This window comes from Stylophora pistillata, chromosome 1 (genome assembly GCF_964205215.1).
Source record: "Stylophora pistillata chromosome 1, jaStyPist1.2, whole genome shotgun sequence".
In the NCBI taxonomy this organism is placed as follows: domain Eukaryota; kingdom Metazoa; phylum Cnidaria; class Anthozoa; order Scleractinia; family Pocilloporidae; genus Stylophora; species Stylophora pistillata.
This window is the reverse complement of record NC_142519.1, coordinates 55,896,613-55,917,729: the sequence shown is the minus strand read 5'-3', so window position 1 is coordinate 55,917,729 and position 21,117 is coordinate 55,896,613. Positions and strand designations below refer to the sequence as shown.

The 21,117-nt window shown below is 38.2% G+C and overlaps 2 protein-coding genes and 2 long non-coding RNA genes across 5 annotated transcripts in view; 2 read left to right on the top strand and 2 right to left on the bottom strand.

Moving 5' to 3' along the window:
• Positions 1-772: 772 nt before the first annotated feature.
• On the top strand, positions 773-18,776 carry LOC148743218 (uncharacterized). Its single transcript, XM_088733982.1, has 7 exons — positions 773-852; positions 2,432-3,749; positions 4,122-4,787; positions 5,510-5,617; positions 7,971-8,165; positions 16,617-16,742; positions 17,801-18,776. Exons 2-7 carry the CDS (start codon positions 2,507-2,509, stop codon positions 18,079-18,081), a joined length of 2,619 nt encoding a protein of 872 aa, XP_088590108.1. The 5' UTR covers positions 773-852; positions 2,432-2,506; the 3' UTR covers positions 18,082-18,776.
• On the top strand, positions 9,055-14,334 carry LOC148743219 (uncharacterized). Of its 2 annotated transcripts, none has more exons than XM_088734191.1 (2): positions 9,055-10,076; positions 10,906-14,334. In XM_088734191.1, the coding sequence occupies exon 2, from the start codon at positions 12,884-12,886 to the stop codon at positions 13,781-13,783; it is 900 nt and encodes a 299-aa protein (XP_088590317.1). In that variant the 5' UTR covers positions 9,055-10,076; positions 10,906-12,883; the 3' UTR covers positions 13,784-14,334. The 2 variants fall into 2 exon arrangements, with proteins under 2 accessions (XP_088590317.1, XP_088590324.1); XM_088734198.1 differs by having other exon boundaries at positions 10,906-12,869.
• LOC148743217 (uncharacterized) lies at positions 18,650-20,397 on the bottom strand. The gene is made up of 2 exons (XR_015992032.1): positions 20,081-20,397; positions 18,650-19,489 (listed from the first exon to the last, which is right to left on the bottom strand). It is a non-coding gene; the product is annotated as an uncharacterized LOC148743217 (long non-coding RNA).
• A 21-nt stretch (positions 20,398-20,418) lies between these two features.
• Positions 20,419-21,117, bottom strand: part of LOC148743216 (uncharacterized) — a 756-nt gene continuing 57 nt past the window's right edge. The window contains exons 1-2 of the long non-coding RNA XR_015992031.1: positions 21,056-21,117; positions 20,419-20,954 (exon numbers count right to left, since the gene is read on the bottom strand). The exon at positions 21,056-21,117 is cut by the window's right edge and continues 57 nt beyond it. This is a non-coding gene — a long non-coding RNA (uncharacterized LOC148743216). The remainder of the gene's footprint in view (positions 20,955-21,055) is intronic.

Below are 21,117 nucleotides of genomic sequence, written 5' to 3'. Positions count from 1 at the left end.
CAGATTGCTGCCTTTGTGTATGTATCACGTACCAATCAGATCACAGCATTGGGGTATGCTAGCACCAACCAAATGCTGTTCCTTATGACAATTATGTCATGAAATTAGGGTACCAGGATATGTTGCAGTGGAATCAACCCAACATTGACACACACCAAGAATGACATGAACAAGAATTGTGAGCTCGTCTACCCAGTGTAATGGTTCGTGTCCTTCATGGAGACTTTTTTGCTATGATCTGTTGGGATTAGCAAGGTCATCAGGGAATTTTTCCACCATTTTAAAGTTTAAACGTGTTTTGTGTACCGCTCCTTCATTTACAATGCACATACTTTCAGCTAAAGGCCTAACACAAATTTATGTTTTGTTGTTGTATTGGAAGGGCTACTTTTGCTGACTCAAATAAAGCTTGTGCAAAGCATTTGCTTAAATCCTGTTGCTAATCTTGTTTTTGCTTTCAATTTTGTGGTTGCTCTTTTTTGCAAAGGTTGAAAAGACCATCAAGTTAGATTTACCTTCTGTCTCAACAGATATGTTAAGTACTGTGGAATCCTTTTTAAAAGCGTAGAATTTATTTTAGCTTATTTCGCAGGAGGAAAAACTGAGCGAAAATTCATTCCAGCGTGACTGCCTTATCTCTCTGTTGTGGTTCAAACGGAAAAATTAATGTAAACATGCAACATACACACCCATGCATAATCATAGAATGTTGCCACTAAGGTAAGAAAATAATGATCTTTTTAATCGTCTTCTTACTTAGAGACCAAATTATACTCAGTCTGGCTAATGATGACTGACAAAGATACTGTAATTGGCTATCACTGCATTTTATATCTTGCAAAACAACAGGAGGTGAGTTGCGCGAAAATTAATTCAAGCCACCTTAATTGTCAGTTTTTGTAACTAAGTGAAAATACATTCCCACCTTTATTAAGTCTTCCACATTATCTGTTTTTTGCTTCTTAAAGTTCCCCATGAGTTAAATATTGTTTTTAAACAGTACTTTCCTGTTACAACTATGTGTTTACATTTTACTCTCCACTGTAGACTAGACTTTCTTAGATGAAACCATTTTCTAGTATACAATGCAGATTTTGACATAATCCTACCTCACTGAAAACAATTTCTTAAGGAACGTAATGCTACTATTAGTCAATTTTTCCACACAATCCTCAAGGGCTTAGATGTTTTCTACCATTAAAATTTGTTACCTCAATTCCTTGTCAACAACCTGCATTTTGTCACATATTTCATTTACAAAGGGCAAAGTCCAGATAGGCAACAATCAAAGAGGGAGCCCATGTTGTTATGCTATGAAATATGATACTTTTCTTTTGTTCAATCTATTTTCACTTGTTCAAAGAATGGAGACCGCAAAATGTCTTTGTTCAGAGGCTAAATTAAAATACTATTTTAATTTGCTTTCCACTGAAGAGTGATGTAGTCATTTATGAATAATGCTTCCACTTTTGTCTGTTTTTTTTTTATTATTTTCAATTTTTACAAGACTTGAATCTCTACTAGATGCTTGTCATAGATAAGTTTCATTGATTGAGGACCCTTCAGACAACTAGTAAACCACTTGTATCCTCAATGAAGATCACTACCACAACATAACTAACTAATTCTCTTTACATTATTTAAATTGGTTGACTGGGAGAAAGAACAAAGCAACATCAATTGAGGAAAAAAATGCAACTGTAGAAGTCCAGAACTTCAAAATTTTCTCTGAAAGCCAAAAATAAGAGGCTCTTGATCAGTCCTTGAAAACTACTGGCAATGCTTTTCCCATATTTTATCTAGACAGCTGGGTATCATTTATTTCACCAAAATGGGTAGCAGTGTTGCAATCTGATTGGCCAATTAGCCATTGCTAAGAGTGGAGACAAGGCTGCCAAAGTCAACTTGTCACACAACATGTTATGCACTAAAAAAAATTGTTTCAATTGACATCAATATTGTGGTAAAAATAAATTGACAGTGGCTCAGCGAGGTCTGTACTCTTATTGACAACAATATTTGTCATCACTGTGGTCCAAATTTGCTGTGGACTCACTCACTTGTGCCTTAAGAGTCCACAACATTTGGGCCACTGTGATAACAAATATTGTGGTTGGTAAGAGTACAGACCCTTCTAAGCCACTGTCAATTTGTTAATTTTTAAGAAAATCAGAACTCAGCTAATCTTACTGATTTGGTCAAATTGTAAGCCTCTCAGTGTTTTGTTTTGGTTGGCTCAAGTAATTCTTCTAGAGACCAATTAAAAATTTACCAATAATAATCAATGATTATAAAAATTTAACAAAATTACTGGCATGAATATCAAAGTTGAATAGTGTTAGTGGCTCTTTTATCTGTAGGTGGCTTTCTTGAGGAAAAGGAGGTGAATTGCTTGTGTTAATTATTGTTTTTTTGTTTGTTTTTAAATTAGGTTAACCTCACTGCAATCCATGGTTAGTTTGCTATTTGAGAAAAACATGGTTCTTATTTGGGCTTGAATAAAACGATGACATCATTAACAAACTTAACTGGTGTAGATGGTGAAGAACTGAAAAGACTTGGTCTGCAACCACTGTATTGTTTTGATAGAGATGGTTCTGAAAATCTGATTTTTATGTCACCTAACACACTCTTGAATGACTCTGAGCTGAAGTATGGAGGGTTTCTTGAAAGAAGTCCTAAGAAGGTCCTTGGCCTGGTGACAAAGGACATTTTGGAGTGCCAGGACTCTCTTCTATTCCAAGTTCCAGAACTAACATGTTTCCACATGGGATATGGTACAAAGGCAGTCAATAAAGAAGGCAGGATAGCCATCAGCAAGGAAGATGCTGAGTATTGGTTACAGGAATTGAATATGAGATTTTTAAATGGAGAAGAAAGTATTGCTGGCCAAGAAGAGGAAATAGCTGAGCCTATGGATGTTGACACCCAATCAATTCATGATGACACAGTTTATCCAGCAAATAGTGGGCTCTGTATTCCTCAAAAGGGATCACGAATTTTACACTTCTCCATATTGAAAATATTTGCGAACAAAAAATTGAGGCGCAAGAAGAAAGATTCCCTTAACTTGAGAGGAAAAATTGGGCACAACAAGATTTCAGATTTTCTCTTATTCTGGACGCTCCCCTACCTTCTAAACTATACTCAACGGAAAGTAGAGGAACTCGGAAAGCATCTAACATCTAAAGGGAACGAGCCTCATTCTAGGATGAAAACTGTCAAGAAATCTTCACAGCAGATCATTTTAGAGGCATGCAAGAAAACAAAATGTAAAATCCAACCTCACTTAATGACAAAGCTTGCTAAGTATTACAGTGAAGGAAAACTTCAACAAGAGTACACTCTGCTGAGTTTGGATGATGGGTCTCCAATTGTTCTTGTTCCTCTTCAACATCTTGTGGGTAAAAAAGGGACGCTGTCCTTGAAACTGGAAGACATTGGACACTATTGGAAGAAGGATGGAAGGGACAGGTCTGTGGAGGAGTTCCTTAATGCTTTCGTGAAAAGCAAAGCAATGCAGGAAGACTACTTCAAGTGTATGAAGATGGCCAAAACTCGTCTTGGTGTGGATTACAGCATTATTTTTCCTGATCAAGATTCGTATGCGTTGTTTTTAATGGAAGTGAGGAAAAGGGACCCCAATGTACTGACAGTGGAGCCTCAGGGAAGGGGAATGATCACTCCTCCACTTGGAGTTGTAAAGGCTGATGGTCAAAATGTAACTGTCTCCTTCACTTTTTTTCAGGGTAAGTAAATGTATGTGTTGTAGGTAAAAATGTTTTTTAATTAATTTCATTTTTATTTGGGTGAATTTTTTCAACTAGTTTATTTTTTCAATCAACTGTCAAAAAGGGATTCTATTTATGGGGTGTGGTAAAATAAAATAGGGGTATGTTTTTTGGGGAGGTTCTTGAAAAAGTATGAAAAAATAACAATTCTAAAACCTCATCCTTTCCCAGTTTTTCCTGACACCTCCCTTTTTCACTTTTGGCTCCCCCTGGCCACATTTCCTTTTCCACCTCCCCCCTAACACAATGTTAAAATCATTCTAGTCTGAAATCATTTCTCTGATGACACATGCATTCCTTAATAAAAAGTTCTTCATATCTTTTGGCTAGGGACAGACCCCACATCAGTTAGTGCGCTTTTCAGAGCATGTGGTGCCCAATACTGCAACCATTTCAGTATTATATTTCTTTATGGCTCCACCTGTAGTAAGGATTCTGATTGCAAGCTTGGTCACCTATATCATGTTAGAGAAGCAGAGCAGATATCTTTCCAGAGAGGAAAACTTGTTAAAGACAAGGACAAGGACAAGGACAAGGAAATCAGTTTTCGTTGTGGTGTGTCCAAGTTTGCAAGTTATGAATTCCCCAACTCATTCTCTTTTTTCACGAAGCAGGTCCGTAAGGATCCTAATGTGCAACGGGCAAGGGAAGAATTCAGTGTTAGACCTGAGACTTTTGATCCTTCTCAACACATCAAAGTTGCTTTTGCTACCGATGCAAAGCAAAAAAGTCTTAAGAATGCCTGTTGCAACAAGAACAAGAAAATAAAATCTTCAAATCGGGGAATGCTGTCAAACAGAGGAATCAAAGCAGCTAATTTGAATGGCTGCCTCTTCAAATGGATACAAAGACATGGACCAAAAGAGAACATTGGTGTAACCTTGGCTATTAACAACACCCTGGGGCCTGAAGACCCACCTGAAGTCCTGAGATCTGCTGTAAAAAGAGTCATCTTCTTGTTCGTGATTGCCATTTTACAAGCAGGCCTTCAGTCAGGTGAGGGTGATAGACCTAGTAGTCAGTGGATGATTTTGGTATCCAGTCAAGTCGCCAACGGTTCAACTGGCCAATGCCAACTCGCGATGTATAAAGTCAAGTAGAGACATCAGCGAGTTGGTCTTTAACCCAGTACAACATATTAGAAGTTAAACATATAGAAAAGTAAATGATCTTTAGTAAAAAAACATGTTTTTTCTTCCATCAAAGTTTATAAGGATCTTAAGGTGAATAAAGCAAGATAAACATCACCAATTACTATAACAGCCTCAGACACGAACAAGCTGTTGTGTGACAACACCGTAAAGACTCAATTGGTTAGATTTTTTTAAGAAAACTTGGCTTCCTAGACAAGATCTTTGCTAAAAAACAATTATTTTTATTTCCAACAAAGTTTATAAAGATCTCAAGGCAAATAAATCCCCATAAACCATACATCAATGAAACAGTTATGAAATACACTATCTAGTAAAACTTATTTTGTTTTATTTTGTTAAATAAATCAAATCCTAAATCAAATCATACCTGTTCATATCAGCAATTAGAATGTTCGTATTTATGGTCATCTTTAACTTAGGGTGTTGAAATAATTTTTAAACCATGGTTTGAAGGTGATAATCATTAAGAACTGCAAATTACTTACTGGACCATGGATGAAAAATTCCCAAGTTGAGATGTGGCTAAACCTATGGTGATTTAATATTTCTTTTGGTATCACCTAGTCTACCCCGCTAAATGCCTTGAGGACATTGAGGACAGTATGGGGAGTGAGGATAGTACCTTGGTAGCTAGCAATTTGTTGGCAGGGCAAAAGACACTTGTGAAAGCAGGTTTGCTTACTTTCATAATTATTTTATCTTAGTGATAAGTTTTTTCACTCGTTTCAGTTGCGTTTATGTAAAGATAATTACGGGATGTCAAGTTCCTGTTTTTTCCTATTTTTTGGCCTGCCTCCTATTTTCTCCTATTTTTTCATGAAATGCCTCGTTGTTCAGGACTAAATTTTTAGGGTTTTACTATAAGTACACAGAAACATTTTGAAATAAATAAAATTGCCAATAAAATTGATCAGTTCTACAAAAACTGAAACTTCATGTTAAAAAAAGACCAGTTTGAAGCCCTTATGAGTGATTTTCTTCTGAAACTTGTCCTCAGACTTTCTCAATGCTTTTGATAGCATGCAAGGGATTCTAGGAGGTTCATGTGCATGCATGTTTTTGTGTAATTTATATGGCGATGCATTGTGGATGTATGCCATTGTTCCTGTTAAATATTAAAGCATTGGGTTGTAGAACAGATCTAGAGTTGCTGTTGAGAATGTTAAAAAAGGATAGAACTAAGAAAAATCCTCCTATTTTTTTCCAATTTTGGGTTGAGAATTCCTATTTATTTCCTATTTTTTGGCCGTTAGTGCTGTCATTCCCTATTTTCAAAGTGTCATTTGTCACTTGACACCCTGTAATTAATATCTGTCTTGAATTTAACTTGCACTTTATTAGCAGTGCACTGTCATTTGTAACACACAAATGCTGATAGATCATAATATTTGTATTATTTCCCACCAAAAGGGTTCATGTTGATCATTCTTCTCCCTAACTTGATGATCTCTTTGTTTTTCTTTTCCAACATTTTCTCGGTAAACTTTAAGATAAATATATCTTATTACACATTATTTTGTGTAGTGTCACAGAGTATTTTTAAGAGTTGTGCCATATTTTGATGAGGCTGTAGGGCAAATCAAAATACAAACAATAAGTTTGCGTTTTTGAGTTTTCGAGTTTGCGAGTTTTTGCATTATGTGTACTTTACGAAGCAAGGGAATTACTCTTCAAACTCACACAAAAGGAAATGTTATTTTCACTCAGGGTTGTTACTAAGCACCAAATGCTGGCAAATGAAAGAGTGGTTATCGCTGGCTGGATTTTTGGCCAGCAAACCCTCCCTAAAGTACAACAGACACTTTTGAAGTTACACACCAACAATTGTTAGACATTGAAAAGATTTAAATATACACCTGACAAACCTGAGTATTAGCGACTGAAATGTTGCTTTGAGGATGTGTTTATAGTCAGTCTGCATGATCATTTTATACTAAACCAAGATTGCCAGTTAGATGCATGTACACATAGTAGACAAGGGATAAAAGCACACCAAAAACGTTTACTGATGTCTATGCCATGATTCCAGGACTGCATAGTACTTTTTGAGGTACAAGGTCTGTATCAAACAGAGGAAGGAGTGCTAATTGCTCCAGCGCTGTTGCTACTTAGAGTCTACATCAAACAAGGTGGCCAAAAAAAGGGTTATTCTGGCTGATTTTATATTAACTTGCCTCAAAATGTTCACAAGGTTATGTCAGTTTTAATACAACATCCCATCTCCATAATTTTAATTAGAAGCAAAAGGCAAAGGCAACACTTAAAAGGATGTGGATCTTCAAGGAAGACAAAAAATCCTCAATGCACTATAGAGATGTGCCATTTAATCAAACTGCAATGAACCACCTACCTATCAACGGTAGTTCAACTGATGTCTTTACCTCTTAGTTTGATAATGATATTGACAAATTTGAGATATCAGGTAAGAACCAGTTGGTCCAAAGTCAATAATATTGTTGTAAAGTTAAGCATAGCGTGACAAAGCGTGACAAACAATTCTAAAGTAAGCTTTGATTACATAATTACAACCGGAAATATGATTTATGTGTAACCCTTTGTTGTTAGAGTATCCGTGAAACTAGCTAGTACTATTCCTAGTATGTGTCGCATGGAATATGGAAACTTGTACGTGTTTTCCGTCTAAAACACGTAGGAACACTAGTTCCGCAGGATCCACGAAAATGTCCTCCCTTATCTGTGAAATTGCAGATACGTGGTAATTAAGTTGTTTATTCTAAGGGAAACTCGTATTATATTCTGTATTTTGTATCACGTATGATTTAGCTACCATTGTGTATATAAGAACCTTGATTCAAGCAATAAAGTAGATTCAGTTGATTGTAAAGCAGTTGAGTGTCCTCCACCCTGTGTGCAAGCTCGATCACGTTAAACCCAACGTTTGCCTAAGCATCGAAACAGCCCGACGCTAACCGACCCTCGGCCGGAATTATACTACAATATGATAATTAATTCAGACTCTTATCATTTTAATTTTTGTATTGAATTTTTCTTCTTGACTCATTAGTTTCTGGCAAGAGTGTGATTCAGAGTAGTGCTAATGATGATGGAGACCACAGTGACAATGATGTGGATGATGATGAGAACTCTGATGACGACAATACTGATGATGATGATGATTGCAGGGACAATGATGATGATGATGAAGACAGTGACGATGATACTGACGATAATGATGAGGAGGATGATGATGATGATAATGGTGAGGATAATGGTTAGAATGGCTCATGATATTTCAAAACTCTCCAAATATCTCTCGGAGCGTGGCGGTTCCTAATGTTTGGGTGAATTTTAAAATATCACTGGTGGTGTTCATCCCAAATAAACCTAGAAATAATTCTCTCTCCTCTTATTTTTCTAGGCCTTGACAAGGGAATATAAATTCTCCTGACCTAGATAATTTGGTTTTATTTGGTATGTTGAAGAGTGAATTGGCTTCCATAAAGAGTTTCTAAAGCTGGCCTCTCAAGCGTTCTTAATTTGCATTAAGATTTGCTTTGAAGAATGACTAAACCAAATTATTTAGTAGGTAATCCCATCAGGCAGTTGGTATGCCAACTGATAATGTCTGGGGTTGAGAGAAAAATTAATATTTGGCCGAGAAGCAAAGCCTAAAGAGAAATTTTGAAATTTTGAGCACAAACTCTGGTAATTTATCCATAAAAAGAAATAAGGAAAAAAGGCTGGTTATGCTAGTCATACTGCTTTTATAATAGGAGCAAAAATTATGCTTGCTTTTCCAAACCATGCAAAAATTGTGCAAGCATAATTCATAAGGGCAGCCTAGTTCTAACTTAAAATGCCTTTCACTGAAACAGCACCACAGTTTCTTTGAAACTTATCCCCCTTCAATCAATTTTTAGGCCTGTTGCATTTTTTCTCTCCAAAGAAAATTTAAACGGAGGGGTGTTATATAATTTTCTTAAAATTTGCTTATGTCAAAGCAATCCTCCGAACTCCTTTTCTGACTTCAGCTAACCCACTTTCGCTTCTGCTCAAATTTCAATAGATTCCAGGTCTTGATAGTTTCTTAGGATGGACTAGTACTGTTTTTCCATACTGTGACGTCATTGAGTTTAGTGGTAAGTCTCTTGCTAGACTTGCCAAGATACTGAGTACGATACTTACCTTTTTCTTCCATATCGGTATCGATATCAATACCCATACTGCGACGTCATTCAGTTTAGTATTACCCAGAATCTTTTCGCCTCCTTGTCAGCGGTTGGTCACTTAGCATGAGACGAAGCATGGGTAGGTCACGTGCAGCATCGAATGTACGGAAGCAGCGATACTTCTCGCGAGTAATGATTTTTTCCGATCTAACAAAAAAAAAAAAAAAAGTCTTTTTATAGGATTACACAATTACTGGTGAACCAGTAGTTTCCATTGTGGTCCTTGCAAACAAATGAAACAAATGGTCTAAATTGAACATAACATCATTAAGAACCCCAACCGGCCGGAGGCAAACCAGTTGGCTATAGGGAATCCTTTTTTACAATATTTGCCTCATTAGCATAAGCAATTCAGTTTCTGATGGAGCTAAAAATAAATCAGTTCTGGATATCGAAAGGTCAAAGTACGATTAACTCGGCCTACGAGCCTGATGCATTGAATACTTTTTGTGCAACACGGGTTTAAAAACTCAAAATTTTACATAGAATGTATGAGCTCATTAGCGCTTTTGCCACCCAGAAATTTTGCAGTTTTTGATGGACTATTTCTCCTTGAATATTACACCCAAAGAGCTAAAAATTTCACCATGTACTAAGGTTTTCTAGCTCTTTAGCTGCCTGAAGTGAATTTGTATCTAACATGCTTCCTTCTTTACGCAAAGCCGTATGCAAATGAGCAAAAATGTAAACAATGACGTCAGCATGAATCCGCCTATTTACAAGCGTGGCCAAGGATCTGAACTCGGGGCTACCGTGAAACAGATCCAGTGGTCAGGGTGGGACTCGAACCCGGGAGCGGCGGATAAAAAGTCCGACACTCTAACCACTCGGCCACACTGCCTCCAACCTTGATATTGCCGGTATCGTTATCGTCCCATCCCTCTATTTCTGATGTGTGACAAAATGGAGGACAGCAACTGTGGCGCTGAAATAGGAGAAAGGTAGGGAAAGCTCATTACTTTATCATCAAAGGCTATTTTGACTGAGTTGTGCTGGGTTTGAAGTTAAAGAAATCAATATTTTTACGGGTGTAGATAGTTTTCTGACAAACTAGCACAGTTCGGTGAACTTACTTCACTTGCTTCACCTGCGTGAACTTCAAATCCCAGACTTCGTTAAGGAAGAGAATTAGGAAAACCTGACAAATTTGTTTTGATAAAAGCAGTTCAGTAGAATTTAAACTATGGAATTCGCCGTGAAATCAATGCAACGAAGAAATGTTGATTTGGCAGGAGGAGTTGATTCAGCAGGAACTGGTGCAGGCAGTGACATAAATCTCCTTTCAGTTTAACAGTATCATTCTACCAGTTGACTTTAAATGTCGCGGTAGTCAAATGCTCTTACCACCTACATTAGGGGGTGGGGAGACAACATGCTGTAAACATGTAGAAACTTAATTGGTGCAGTTCTGAGTTCAAACCCGACCTGTTCAATCAATTTTGGTCGCTTAAATTGAGGGAAAGAGAAACTTGTGAGCAAGCAAATGAAGTTTAAGCTTTAATGGCCTTATGTGCTAAGGGCATGAAAAGGATCGAATGAAAGGCTCCAAATCAGACTCTTTTGATTGAATTTTATCAAGAACAGCAGCAATGGATTTTTCCCATCACCCCATAACAGTGGATTGTACTTCAGAGGAAAATCAGTTCAGTCTCTTTTGTCGAAGTATTGTTTTTGTATGGTATTGGATAAAGGTGGACAAGGTTACGTAGTGTAATGAAAAATGCTTACATTTTTAGCCATAATGTGCATTAATTTTTTCCTCCATGGCAGGGCAAATGGTGATACAAGCAATAACTCTGTAAAGTTGAAGAAGTCACCCTTATAGCAGATGAGTGGCTGTCAAAAAAGGGGGCCTTTCCATCATCAGCAGGGTACTATCCACGCAACTAGCAAAATCCAAAAATCTGAAAGTTACTTTTTTCATGTGTGAATGCAATGAAGAAGAGAAGAAACAGGCAGAGGAATGCAATGTTGAAGTGATTGAGTCAGAGATCCCCAATGAAGAAGAATGGTTGAAATTCCCCCTGCAGACTTTAAAGCAGACTTGGTCATTGGACCTGGTGCAAAGCTTAGAAAACAAGCAGAGTATTTAAGAGATAACTTTGAATGCAAGTGGGTTCAAGTGGTACACACAGAGCCTGAAGAGCTGTCAAGTTCCAAAGGATATCCAGGGGCTGGGGCTAAAGGTGAGGAGAAGTCTGAGGAAGAAGTCAGGCTGTGCAGAAATGCTGATATGGTGGTTGGCATTGGACCAAAATTGACAGAAGCGTACAGTGCCAAGTTACACCCTTGTAATGTTTTTTAGCTTACCCCTGGCATTTTCAAGGAATTTGTTGACATTAAAAAAGCATCAAGTGAAGGCAGGAATTCCCGCGTGCTTATCTTTGGAAGTGGGGACGCAGAAGATACTTCCCTTTAAGGTTAAGATCTTGCTGCCAAGTCTATTGCACAATTGCATGAGAGCGATAACTCTATCTACTTGATTTTTCTGGGTTTGCGAGATCAGGAGCATGATCAAGTTAAAGAAAGGTTAAAAGAACATGGTCTTCTAGCAGAAAGATTAGTGACCAGATCATTTTGTGAATCCAGACAGAAGCTTGGTGAAACTTCTCAAGAGGCAGATCTTGTTATTATGCCATCGAGGTCAGAGGGCTTTGGATTAACAGCATTAGAGGCACTGTCTGCTGGCCTCCCAATTCTTATAGGCTGGAACACTGGGCTTGCTGAAGCCATAAAAAAGGTGCCAAATGGAACCAGTTGTATAGTGAAAACTGATGACCCGAACGACTGGGCCGGAGCAATTAAAGAAGCCCAACAGAAAGATTAGACTATACGCAAACTATAAGATTAGACTATACGCTATACGCAAAGCTCGTAAAGCTTTCATGGAAAAGGCTTTGCTGTCCAACAAGTCTAAGGAAGTCTGGCGCATGGTTCACCGCGTACTCCACCCCTGTCGACAGCCTTTAAGGTTTGACCCAGACAAGCTTAATCTTCATTTTGCTACGACGGCAAGGAGAACGCTTGATGTTGAATTGACCAACCAAGATGGACTCTTCCAGTTCATTCGCGGTCTTACGGATAAAGAGGGCGCCTTCCACCTGGGAAGTGTTACACAAAGAGAAGTCCTGCGAACCCTTAAACAACTGCGCACTGACTGTTCGACTGGACCCGACCAATTGCCTGCCCGGTTTGTAAAGCTGGCTTCTAGATACTTGGCCGGCCCACTCACAACTATCATCAATAACTGTATCTCAAAGTTGTACTTCCCGCATGCCTGGAAACTCGTGCGTATCAGCCCCATTTCAAAAGTTGACACACCTGTCTCAGAAGATCTCTTGCGTCCAGTGTCGATTCTTCCTGTACTTTCTAAGGTATTTGAGAAGCTTGTTGCTTCCCAAATGACTGATTCCTGCACTAGAAAATCTCTCCTTACAGACACCATCTCGAGCTTTCGTAAGGGGCATTCGACCTCTATGGTACTCTTAGGTATAAGGGACGACCTATTGAGTGCCGTGAAAAGGAAAGAGGTAACTCTTATGGTACTGGCAGACTTTTCGAAAGCACTTGATACCATTTGATTTAAAACGGCGATACCAAGTTGCATCACCTCGGTTTTTCAAAGTATGTCCTCGAATGGCTGGCTAATTACCTGTACAGCAGGAGACATTACGTTCAAGTTGATGATCGAAAATCGTCACCCGTGCTCTCAGAATTTGGAAACCCCCAAGGCTCAATCCTTGGACTGATGTTGTTCAATCTCTACGTCGCGGATCTTCAAAATATTCTTCCACCTACAATCAAAAGTTTCCAATATGCCGACGACACAACATTATACTCTAGCTGTTCTACACCGGAGATCACATCTCAAGTGGAAAGCATAAATACAACCCTGGCAGGCCTCAGCGCCTGGTCAAATGATTCAAACCTGGCCCTGAATTCTAAGAAAACTAAGGCCATTCTTATCTCAACTCCACAGATGACTCATGTACATTCTCTCGGAAATTTGGAGTTGGGATTAGAAATCTCTGGTAAACCACTGGAACGTATAAATGTTACAAAACTCCTGGGAGTACACATGGACTCAAATCTTAAATGGGAATTTCATATCAGTTCTATTCTTAAATCTTGCTATGCGACTCTGAGAACCTTAAGAAAAATAAGGAACTTTACTAATTTTAAACTACGGAAACATTTGGTAAAAACAATTCTGTCTAAAATAAGCTACGGTGACATTGTTTTTTATCCACTACCAAAGTTCCTCTCAGCTAGACTACAAAGACCCCAGTTCGCTATGGCTAGTTTCATCACTTGTAAATACGTAAACAGTATATCTACCATTTTGGATCTTGGCTGGCTACCTATCCTGGAGCTAAGGGACTACTCGCTACTAAAGACTATTTTTAAAGCACTGTATTCTGATAACTGGCCCTCCCATTTAAATTTGCAAGTCGTTAAACCCGTTAGGCATCTCCGTTCTAGTGTTGCTCCAAGGCCTTATGTTCCATTTGTACAAGGCACCTTTCAGCATTCAGCAGCCATGATTTTTAACGAATTGCCAGCAATTATAAGGAATTACACAGATTTTAAAGAATACTGCAGGCTCTGCAAGGCGTTCTTAAAGGCGCGCACTTTGTCTTCCTTGTAAAGGTATAGAAACAACCACCACCACCAACCAATATATTCTACATCTTTACTTTCATGTATAGTTTTTATTACAATTTAGTTAGACATTGTAATTTAGTTTTAATATTAAATTTTAGTATCGTAGGCCTTCACAGATGAAGAGCCACACCTCATACTCAGCGGTATTTTACAAACTCTTTCTTTCCTCGCACAATTAAATTATGGAACGATTTACCGAGCAGCATTAAGCAAGCGAGCTTTTTACATAACTTTAAAACCTTAGTTAAGCAGTTTTATACAGAAATGCTCACGCTTTATACTCCGCCCTAACTAAGTATCGCAGTCGGTCTGCAAATTAAATTATTTTATTCTATAGACAAAGTACATAAGTGCATATGTAACCTATATTTTTCTATTCTTTATTTTGTAAGGGGACAAATGTCAATTGGGGCTCGCCCTGTATTTTTCTCCTGCCCTTATATTTTTGTTTATTTATTGCGTGTCTCTGTTCATGTATTTACTTGTAAATTGTATTTTTCAGTGGCAAATCTCAATAAACTGAACTAAACTTTTTATGTGGATATACTGTGAATAAACCGTTATTATTATTGTTATTATTATACAACAAGTATATATGAAAGACATATATATGAACTGCGGTCATGAAACGTATGTGTGCACGATCCTTCGCAGTAAAGCACTATTTAAGCAATAGTGAAAATCAGACCTGAAAAAAATTCAGGCCTGTACGGGATTCGAACCACTGACCTCTGCGATACTAGTGCAGCGCTCTACCAATTGAGCTAACAAGCCAACTGGGAGCAGGCCATCAAATTAATTCGACATAAACCCGTAGATGATAAATCAAACAACAAGTATATATGAAAGACATATATATGAACTGCGGTTATGAAACGTATGTGTGCACGATCCGTCGCAGTAAAGCACTATTTAAGCAATAGTGAAAATCAGACCTGAAAAAAATTCAGGCCTGTATGGCCTTGTTTGATTTATCATCTACGGGTTTATGTCGAATTAATTTGATGGCCTGCTCCCAGTTGTCTTGTTAGCTCAATTGGTAGAGCGCTGCACTAGTATCGCAGAGGTCAGTGGTTCGAATCCCGTACAGGCCTGAATTTTTTTCAGGTCTGATTTTCACTATTGCTTAAATAGTGCTTTACTGCGAAGGATCGTGCACACATACGTTTCATAACCGCAGTTCATATATATGTCTTTCATATATACTTGTTGTTTGATTTATCATCTACGGGTTTATGTCGAATTAATTTGATGGCCTGCTCCCAGTTGGCTTGTTAGCTCAATTGGTAGAGCGCTTCACTAGTATCGCAGAGGTCAGTGGTTCGAATCCCGTACAGGCCTGAATTTTTTTCAGGTCTGATTTTCACTATTGCTTAAATAGTGCTTTACTGCGAAGGATCGTGCACACATATGTTATTATTATTATTATTATTATTATTATTATTATTATTATTATTATTATTGTTATTATTATTATTATTATTATTATTATTATTAGACTTGAAGAAGCAAGGTGTCTTTGTGAAGACTATGAAAAGAAATATCCCTGGGATGCGCAATGTGAAAAGCTTGTGGAGGAAATACTTAAGTTGGGCAGACATGGTATGCGCAAGTGTTATACATGTATACTTGTCTTGATTAACCAGTAACTTAAGTTTTCAGTAGGGGTATTTCTCTGCAAACTAGCTTGCAAATTAACCTTGCCAGTTTATTTATCTTGGGGGTGAGGAGGGCATGTAATGTTTCAGATGTGTGGATGACTGTGGAAGTTTTAATCCTGAAAATAAAAATGGAAAAAAATACTATCACGAGTAATATGCAAAGGTTTTCTGCATTTTAGCAATACTGCAGAAAGAAAATAGAAAAATGTTTTTACCTTGCTCTGCAATTTCCACAAGTCACTGTACATGCACAGTATTTCAGGTGGTATTATCTTTACACTTAAGATCATAAAGTTTGTCATGGCTTTTGTTGTCCCTAACTCTTTTTAATGTCACAACTAAAAAAGTTCTTCAAAGCTGTAATGCTACTTTGATACAGAAAGAGAAACTCTTCCTTGTCAAACCTCCTGTAAAACCTGTGATATTTGCTTGTGCCACAGCAGGGACAAGATGTTAGAATACCCCGCCCCCCACCATCACTGAAAGCAGCAGAGTTCCCACCACATATCATTCCCTTAGCATAGCTTTGTGTTTCTTGTTCTGTGGTTAAATTAATTAGTGGTTTCTCAATCCTTCAGTTGTTACAAGGAAAGAAATTAAGATGGGGGCTTTAAGACCTTTTCTTCTCTTGATTTTACTCTGACTCATTGTTTTCCTCTTTGTGTGGTGTATTTAGTGTGAGTTTGCTTACATGCTGGGTACAGGGCTTCATGCTCAAGCTTTTTTCAAAGTTGCCCTTTGGTGGCCTTAAATCAAACTGTCGGCCAGTAAAAAGACTCGCAATATCGCAATAGGTCTAACGTTTAGGCGAGCTAGTTGAAAAGAGGCAAATTTTAATAAAAAATAACGCAGCATGAGTAATATTTTATAGAAAGAGTTGTGGTGTTACGAAAACGAAGACCTAAGACCCGGTCTTCGTTTTCGTTGTACGAAAACGAAGACCCTGTTAACAGAAAACCGTAGAAATATTACAACTTAAACACACATTAAACAGGTACAACGCTTAGAAATATAATACATTACACCTCACGCGTTTCTTCCCATTATTATACTGCCTGTATTATTATACTACCCGTATTATTATACTGCCCATATTATTATACGGCCCGTCTTGTCGCAAGAACAATATACAACATTTTTTTAACCCCTTTTTAGTACAATTTGACAAAGAGGAGACCAAGAAGGATGACCGCAGGAAAACGGAACTGAAGGAGGTTTCCTCAGGAAAGGGTGCCTCCTCAAGTGAGAAAAATATGGCAGAGCTTACGCAGGACCAATCAGGTAAGGCATGGGTAATCGGCTTAAGCGCATGTAAGTACTTTGACACACTTTTCTATTTAGCAATATGTAACGGATATTGTCTTGGTTTACTATTGTGTTTTTAACATCATTAAAGAATTGATTCATGCTTAGCGTGCTTATACAGTCGAACCTCGATTATCCGGACTTTTTTCTCTGTTCCCAATTTTTTCATGAATATTAATTAGTTGTGATCGTGAAAACTCAAAGTTGCAAAAAGCCCAATAATCCTTTCAAAAGATTGTTGAAACAGCGTATTATCCTGTGCCCTTTTCAAAATTCGGACAACAGCGAGTCAAATTCACAGCCCGAATTCAGAGAGGATAATACTGCTGAGTCCATGGTCGAAATGTTGGAACATGTACAGCAACTTGAAAATGAGGAAATGCCTAATGCTCACGATCTGGAAGACTGGCTTAATCTGGAAAACGAGCTCCCGAATTCACCGCAAATGTCTGATGAAGAGATTTTAGCCACCGTTGTCGAGATTCGACGGAAAGGGAAAGTGTATGTAGCGATGAGGAAAATGAGGGCGAGGACGAGAAACTACTATCGACTTAAAGAGGCAGCGCAATGTTTCAAAAAATGCTTGTCGTGGATGGAATCACAGAACGATATTGACCCTGTGCATGCGCAGTTAATGCACCTAAGACGAATGATGGACTTTGCAATGCGATCAAGCTACAAGTCTGAAGCAAACAAACATACTTGAACATTTTAAACCTTTGTAAATACCTGAACTGCAAGTTTTTGTTTGTAAATACATACAGGCTGTGTAGTTTTCTTTGCTGTAGACCTTTTGTTTACATTTCTATCTCATAAATATTCATATTCTCGATTATCCGGATTATTTACTGAAACTTTTATACTGACCTTAAATTCAACCTATGACTTCCACACAAAAGGCTTTATACTTTTATGATGACTTAAATGGTGAACTGAGAAATTATCGTAAATCGTTTTACTTCATTTGCAGTCTCAGTCAACTTATTGTTGTCCTTTATATATGCTTCTCATTAACGATAAATTTGTATTTGTAGTCAAACAAGGTACACCAAGTTATGATGAATTGGAACATCTTGCCTCAAAGCTTGGTGGTGTTTGGAAAAAGCTTGGGCGCCGCTTGGGCATCGAAGAGCCAAAGCTTGACGAAGTGAGCAAATTAAACGAGGAGCTGTCTGAAAAGGGATATAAAATGCTCCGGCATTGGAAGGAACTAAACGGTTCAGCCGCAACTTACCAGATTTTGGCTCAAGCACTACAGCATGAGCTTGTGAATCGGCGAGATTTAGCGGAAGAATTTTGCTATGAGCAACAATGAATGGAAATGTGTCCTTAGAGTGTATGCAAAGATTGCATATATTTGTATGTAAAATTTAAAATGGAAAACTAGACACTGCCATAGCAAGTGAATTATAATCTTGAAATTTTTAAACCCGAAGGTAAGGCTATTTTTTCCGTTTTGTAGATTTTTGATCTTAAATTCGCGCTTAGTTGCTTCTCTCATTATGCATCAAATATAACTTCTAGGCGTTCGTAGCTGACGATTGATTTGATCTCTAGAGCCCGAAACTACAAAGTTATTTACGTAAGGGCTGTGTTCGATGAAGTTCTACTATTTTTGAGTGGCGAATTTTGCTCAATGCCTTGAGAGCAAGGTGTATCATAGATTCTAGACGGGCTATACGCCCACTGAAACGGGAATGGTTTCTAGCGACTCCTAAGGAGAAATATCATTTGTAGCAATAGTATTTTTTAAAAGTGAACGTTGTATAAAGTTTCACTCTAAAATAATTTATGATTAGTTATATATGTTCATGTTTTTAAATATTTTAGGGGTATTCAATTTGAGATGGTCAATTATTTGATACTAACATGTAACCACAGACTTTTTTTTTAACAAAACACCATCTTTTTATTATTATCACACAAAACATTTTTAGCATACTTGTAAGTTTAGATGTAATCTAATCTGTTCAGAATTGATTTTAAAATATAACGGATGTACAGAACACACGTTTGAGTGTCCATTTATAGCCCGAAATCAGGTGTACGGATACGGGTAGCGTACCCGTACTGTGTAATGTTCATGTGCGTAACTAATTTGATTAAGATATATACCCGAAGAGTTAACACGCTGGGATTGGTAACGATTGTTTACAAAGATGGTGGCCGCGGCGGCAAGGTTTGCTTTTCTTCCTCAGAAATAAGTTATCTAAATTGTTTAATAAAGTCTATCAAATGTATCCAAAATTCTCCTTTACGAATGTTCTGTCTTTAGAAAGTACGCCAATGACATGCTTCTTCTCCATGCGTTTGATACAGAGGATGAGGGCATCGCAAGTCTCCTTGCGGTTGCTCTAAGCAAAGTTCCGTATAGTGTTGACTTGTTTTAAAATTGACCTTGAAAATCTGGACGAGCAAACTTGCATCGACCTATTTAGGTAATAGTCCAGTGGTCAGTGCGCTGGACTCTAGGTCAAACGGCCCGGGTTCAAGTCCTGGCTGGGGCTTAACGTTGTGTCCTTAAGCAAGACACTTCACTCACATTGTTTCGTCTTCTCGGATAGGACGTAAAGCCGGTGGTCCTGTCTCTTAAAGGGTAAGGGGTAAAAGACGTTAATTTCCCACGCACGAGATTACTGTGTGCTGGATGTCCTCCCCTGGGGTGGGTTGGCTGGGAAAACAGCAGGTCCACATCATCTTATACAGTTGCCAATAAATTCAACCTGCTTGAACAAATAAAGATGATGATGATGATGATGATGATGATGAAATTATAGTCGCGATGACAAAAGTAGGTATTCGAACTCTCCAAACCTTACAACTTTTCGACACGGGTTTAACAAAAACAATCCTAGAGTACTGCACGATGCTCTTTCAATACCTGCTGTGTACCAGTGTCCAAATGGAACTGTGGCTGGTGGCTTGGAATAACATTGCCAAGGAGTCAAACAATTCAATTCATCCGAAAGCGCGAGCACACGACACCGTCTGTTATCGCAAACCCCGCAATTTGATCGAGGCACATCACCAAACAATTTCTTTGATTGTTAACTTCAGCCTTGACTCCCATGCCATATTTTTCAATGCTAGTGCTTTTGAGAGACAACCGTCGGAGCAATTCTCAGAAATGCCCCAAATTACCGCGACAAATTGGTATCGTTTCAGAGCTCAACCCTCGCATTTGAGATCCAAAGTCAATCCAGTTTGATGCGCTTTCTTTACCGCAAAAATTTAAATTTGGGCAAAAATATTTCAACAGACTTGCAATAACATTGCCAAGGAGTCAAACAATTCAAAACGTTTTAAAAACTCACTTGTTTCTCCATCATGTAGCTCATCCTTCTCGTACTCTCTTACTCGTTATTCTTCTACGGGAAAACTGGTGTCTACCCCAGGAAAACGACTGGGTCTACCGGGTAAGAACGATGACGTCATCGCAAAAGGAAAAAAAAACATGGCGCTACCCGTTACCCGTACACCGATTTCGGGGTACCGTAAATGCTCGAATTAGCGCCCAGCCTCACATAAGCGCCTCGCTTCGAATTAGCGCCCCTCCTAAGGTTCAAAATTTGTAATAAGCGCCTACCTTCAAATAAGGCCCCCCCCCCCCCCATCCCCCGAGAAAAAGTGAGGTTCGGTACTCGGTACGATATACGAGTCTATACGGTTCTTTTAATGAAATGTGATATTGTTAAATGGTATAAAAAGTAATGTCCTTTGAAAATCGCACGGGTTTGCTCCTCATTTCCTTGATAGAAATATCCAATCGTCGGCTTCTTGTTACTGCCTCAAAAGTTCCTGGAATTACGAGGCCATTTTCAAGTTTGCTGCTTCCAGTGACTTCAACTACCACCTGATTATCCTCATGAGCTCGTGGAAATGTAAACACGAGGAAGCAAAGTTCAATGGGTACATGTCCAACCAGCTTGCTACTCTCTTGAATGAATGTTCCAACAACATATTCATCATGCTCTTTAGCCTCCTTTCTTTCATCTTTCCGACACACTAGCCTTTCTCCAAGCTTTGGTGACCACTGTTTTACAAACATGATTTCCCCTTATCACAGACGCAAATTCTATTTCGTAAACCATCTGCCAAGTGAAGGTATAGCTTGTAGCCGCTGAATCGATCGGTTAATTTTAGTCTTTTAACCCAGGTTCATCAAATAAACGGCATACAAATATGTTTCTGAAAGTAGAATTACTCAATCGAAACTTGTAAACGCGAAGCAAAATAAAGCAAAATGAATGTATACAAAGCTCAAATAAATCGAAATGTCGAACACTTACAAACAATCTGAGGGTTCTTTCTCAAAATAACTGAAAAATGTTCGTTGAAATCGATAGGATGA

Coding starts and splice junctions, on each gene's coding strand:
- LOC148743218 (XM_088733982.1), top strand. CDS start 2,507: ATGACATCATTAACAAACTTAACTGGTGTAGATGGTGAAGAACTGAAA. Junction 3,750..4,121: donor CTCCTTCACTTTTTTTCAGG/GTAAGTAAATGT, acceptor TCTTTTGGCTAG/GGACAGACCCCACATCAGTT. Junction 4,788..5,509: donor ACAAGCAGGCCTTCAGTCAG/GTGAGGGTGATA, acceptor GGTATCACCTAG/TCTACCCCGCTAAATGCCTT.
- LOC148743219 (XM_088734191.1), top strand. CDS start 12,884: ATGTTGTTCAATCTCTACGTCGCGGATCTTCAAAATATTCTTCCACCT.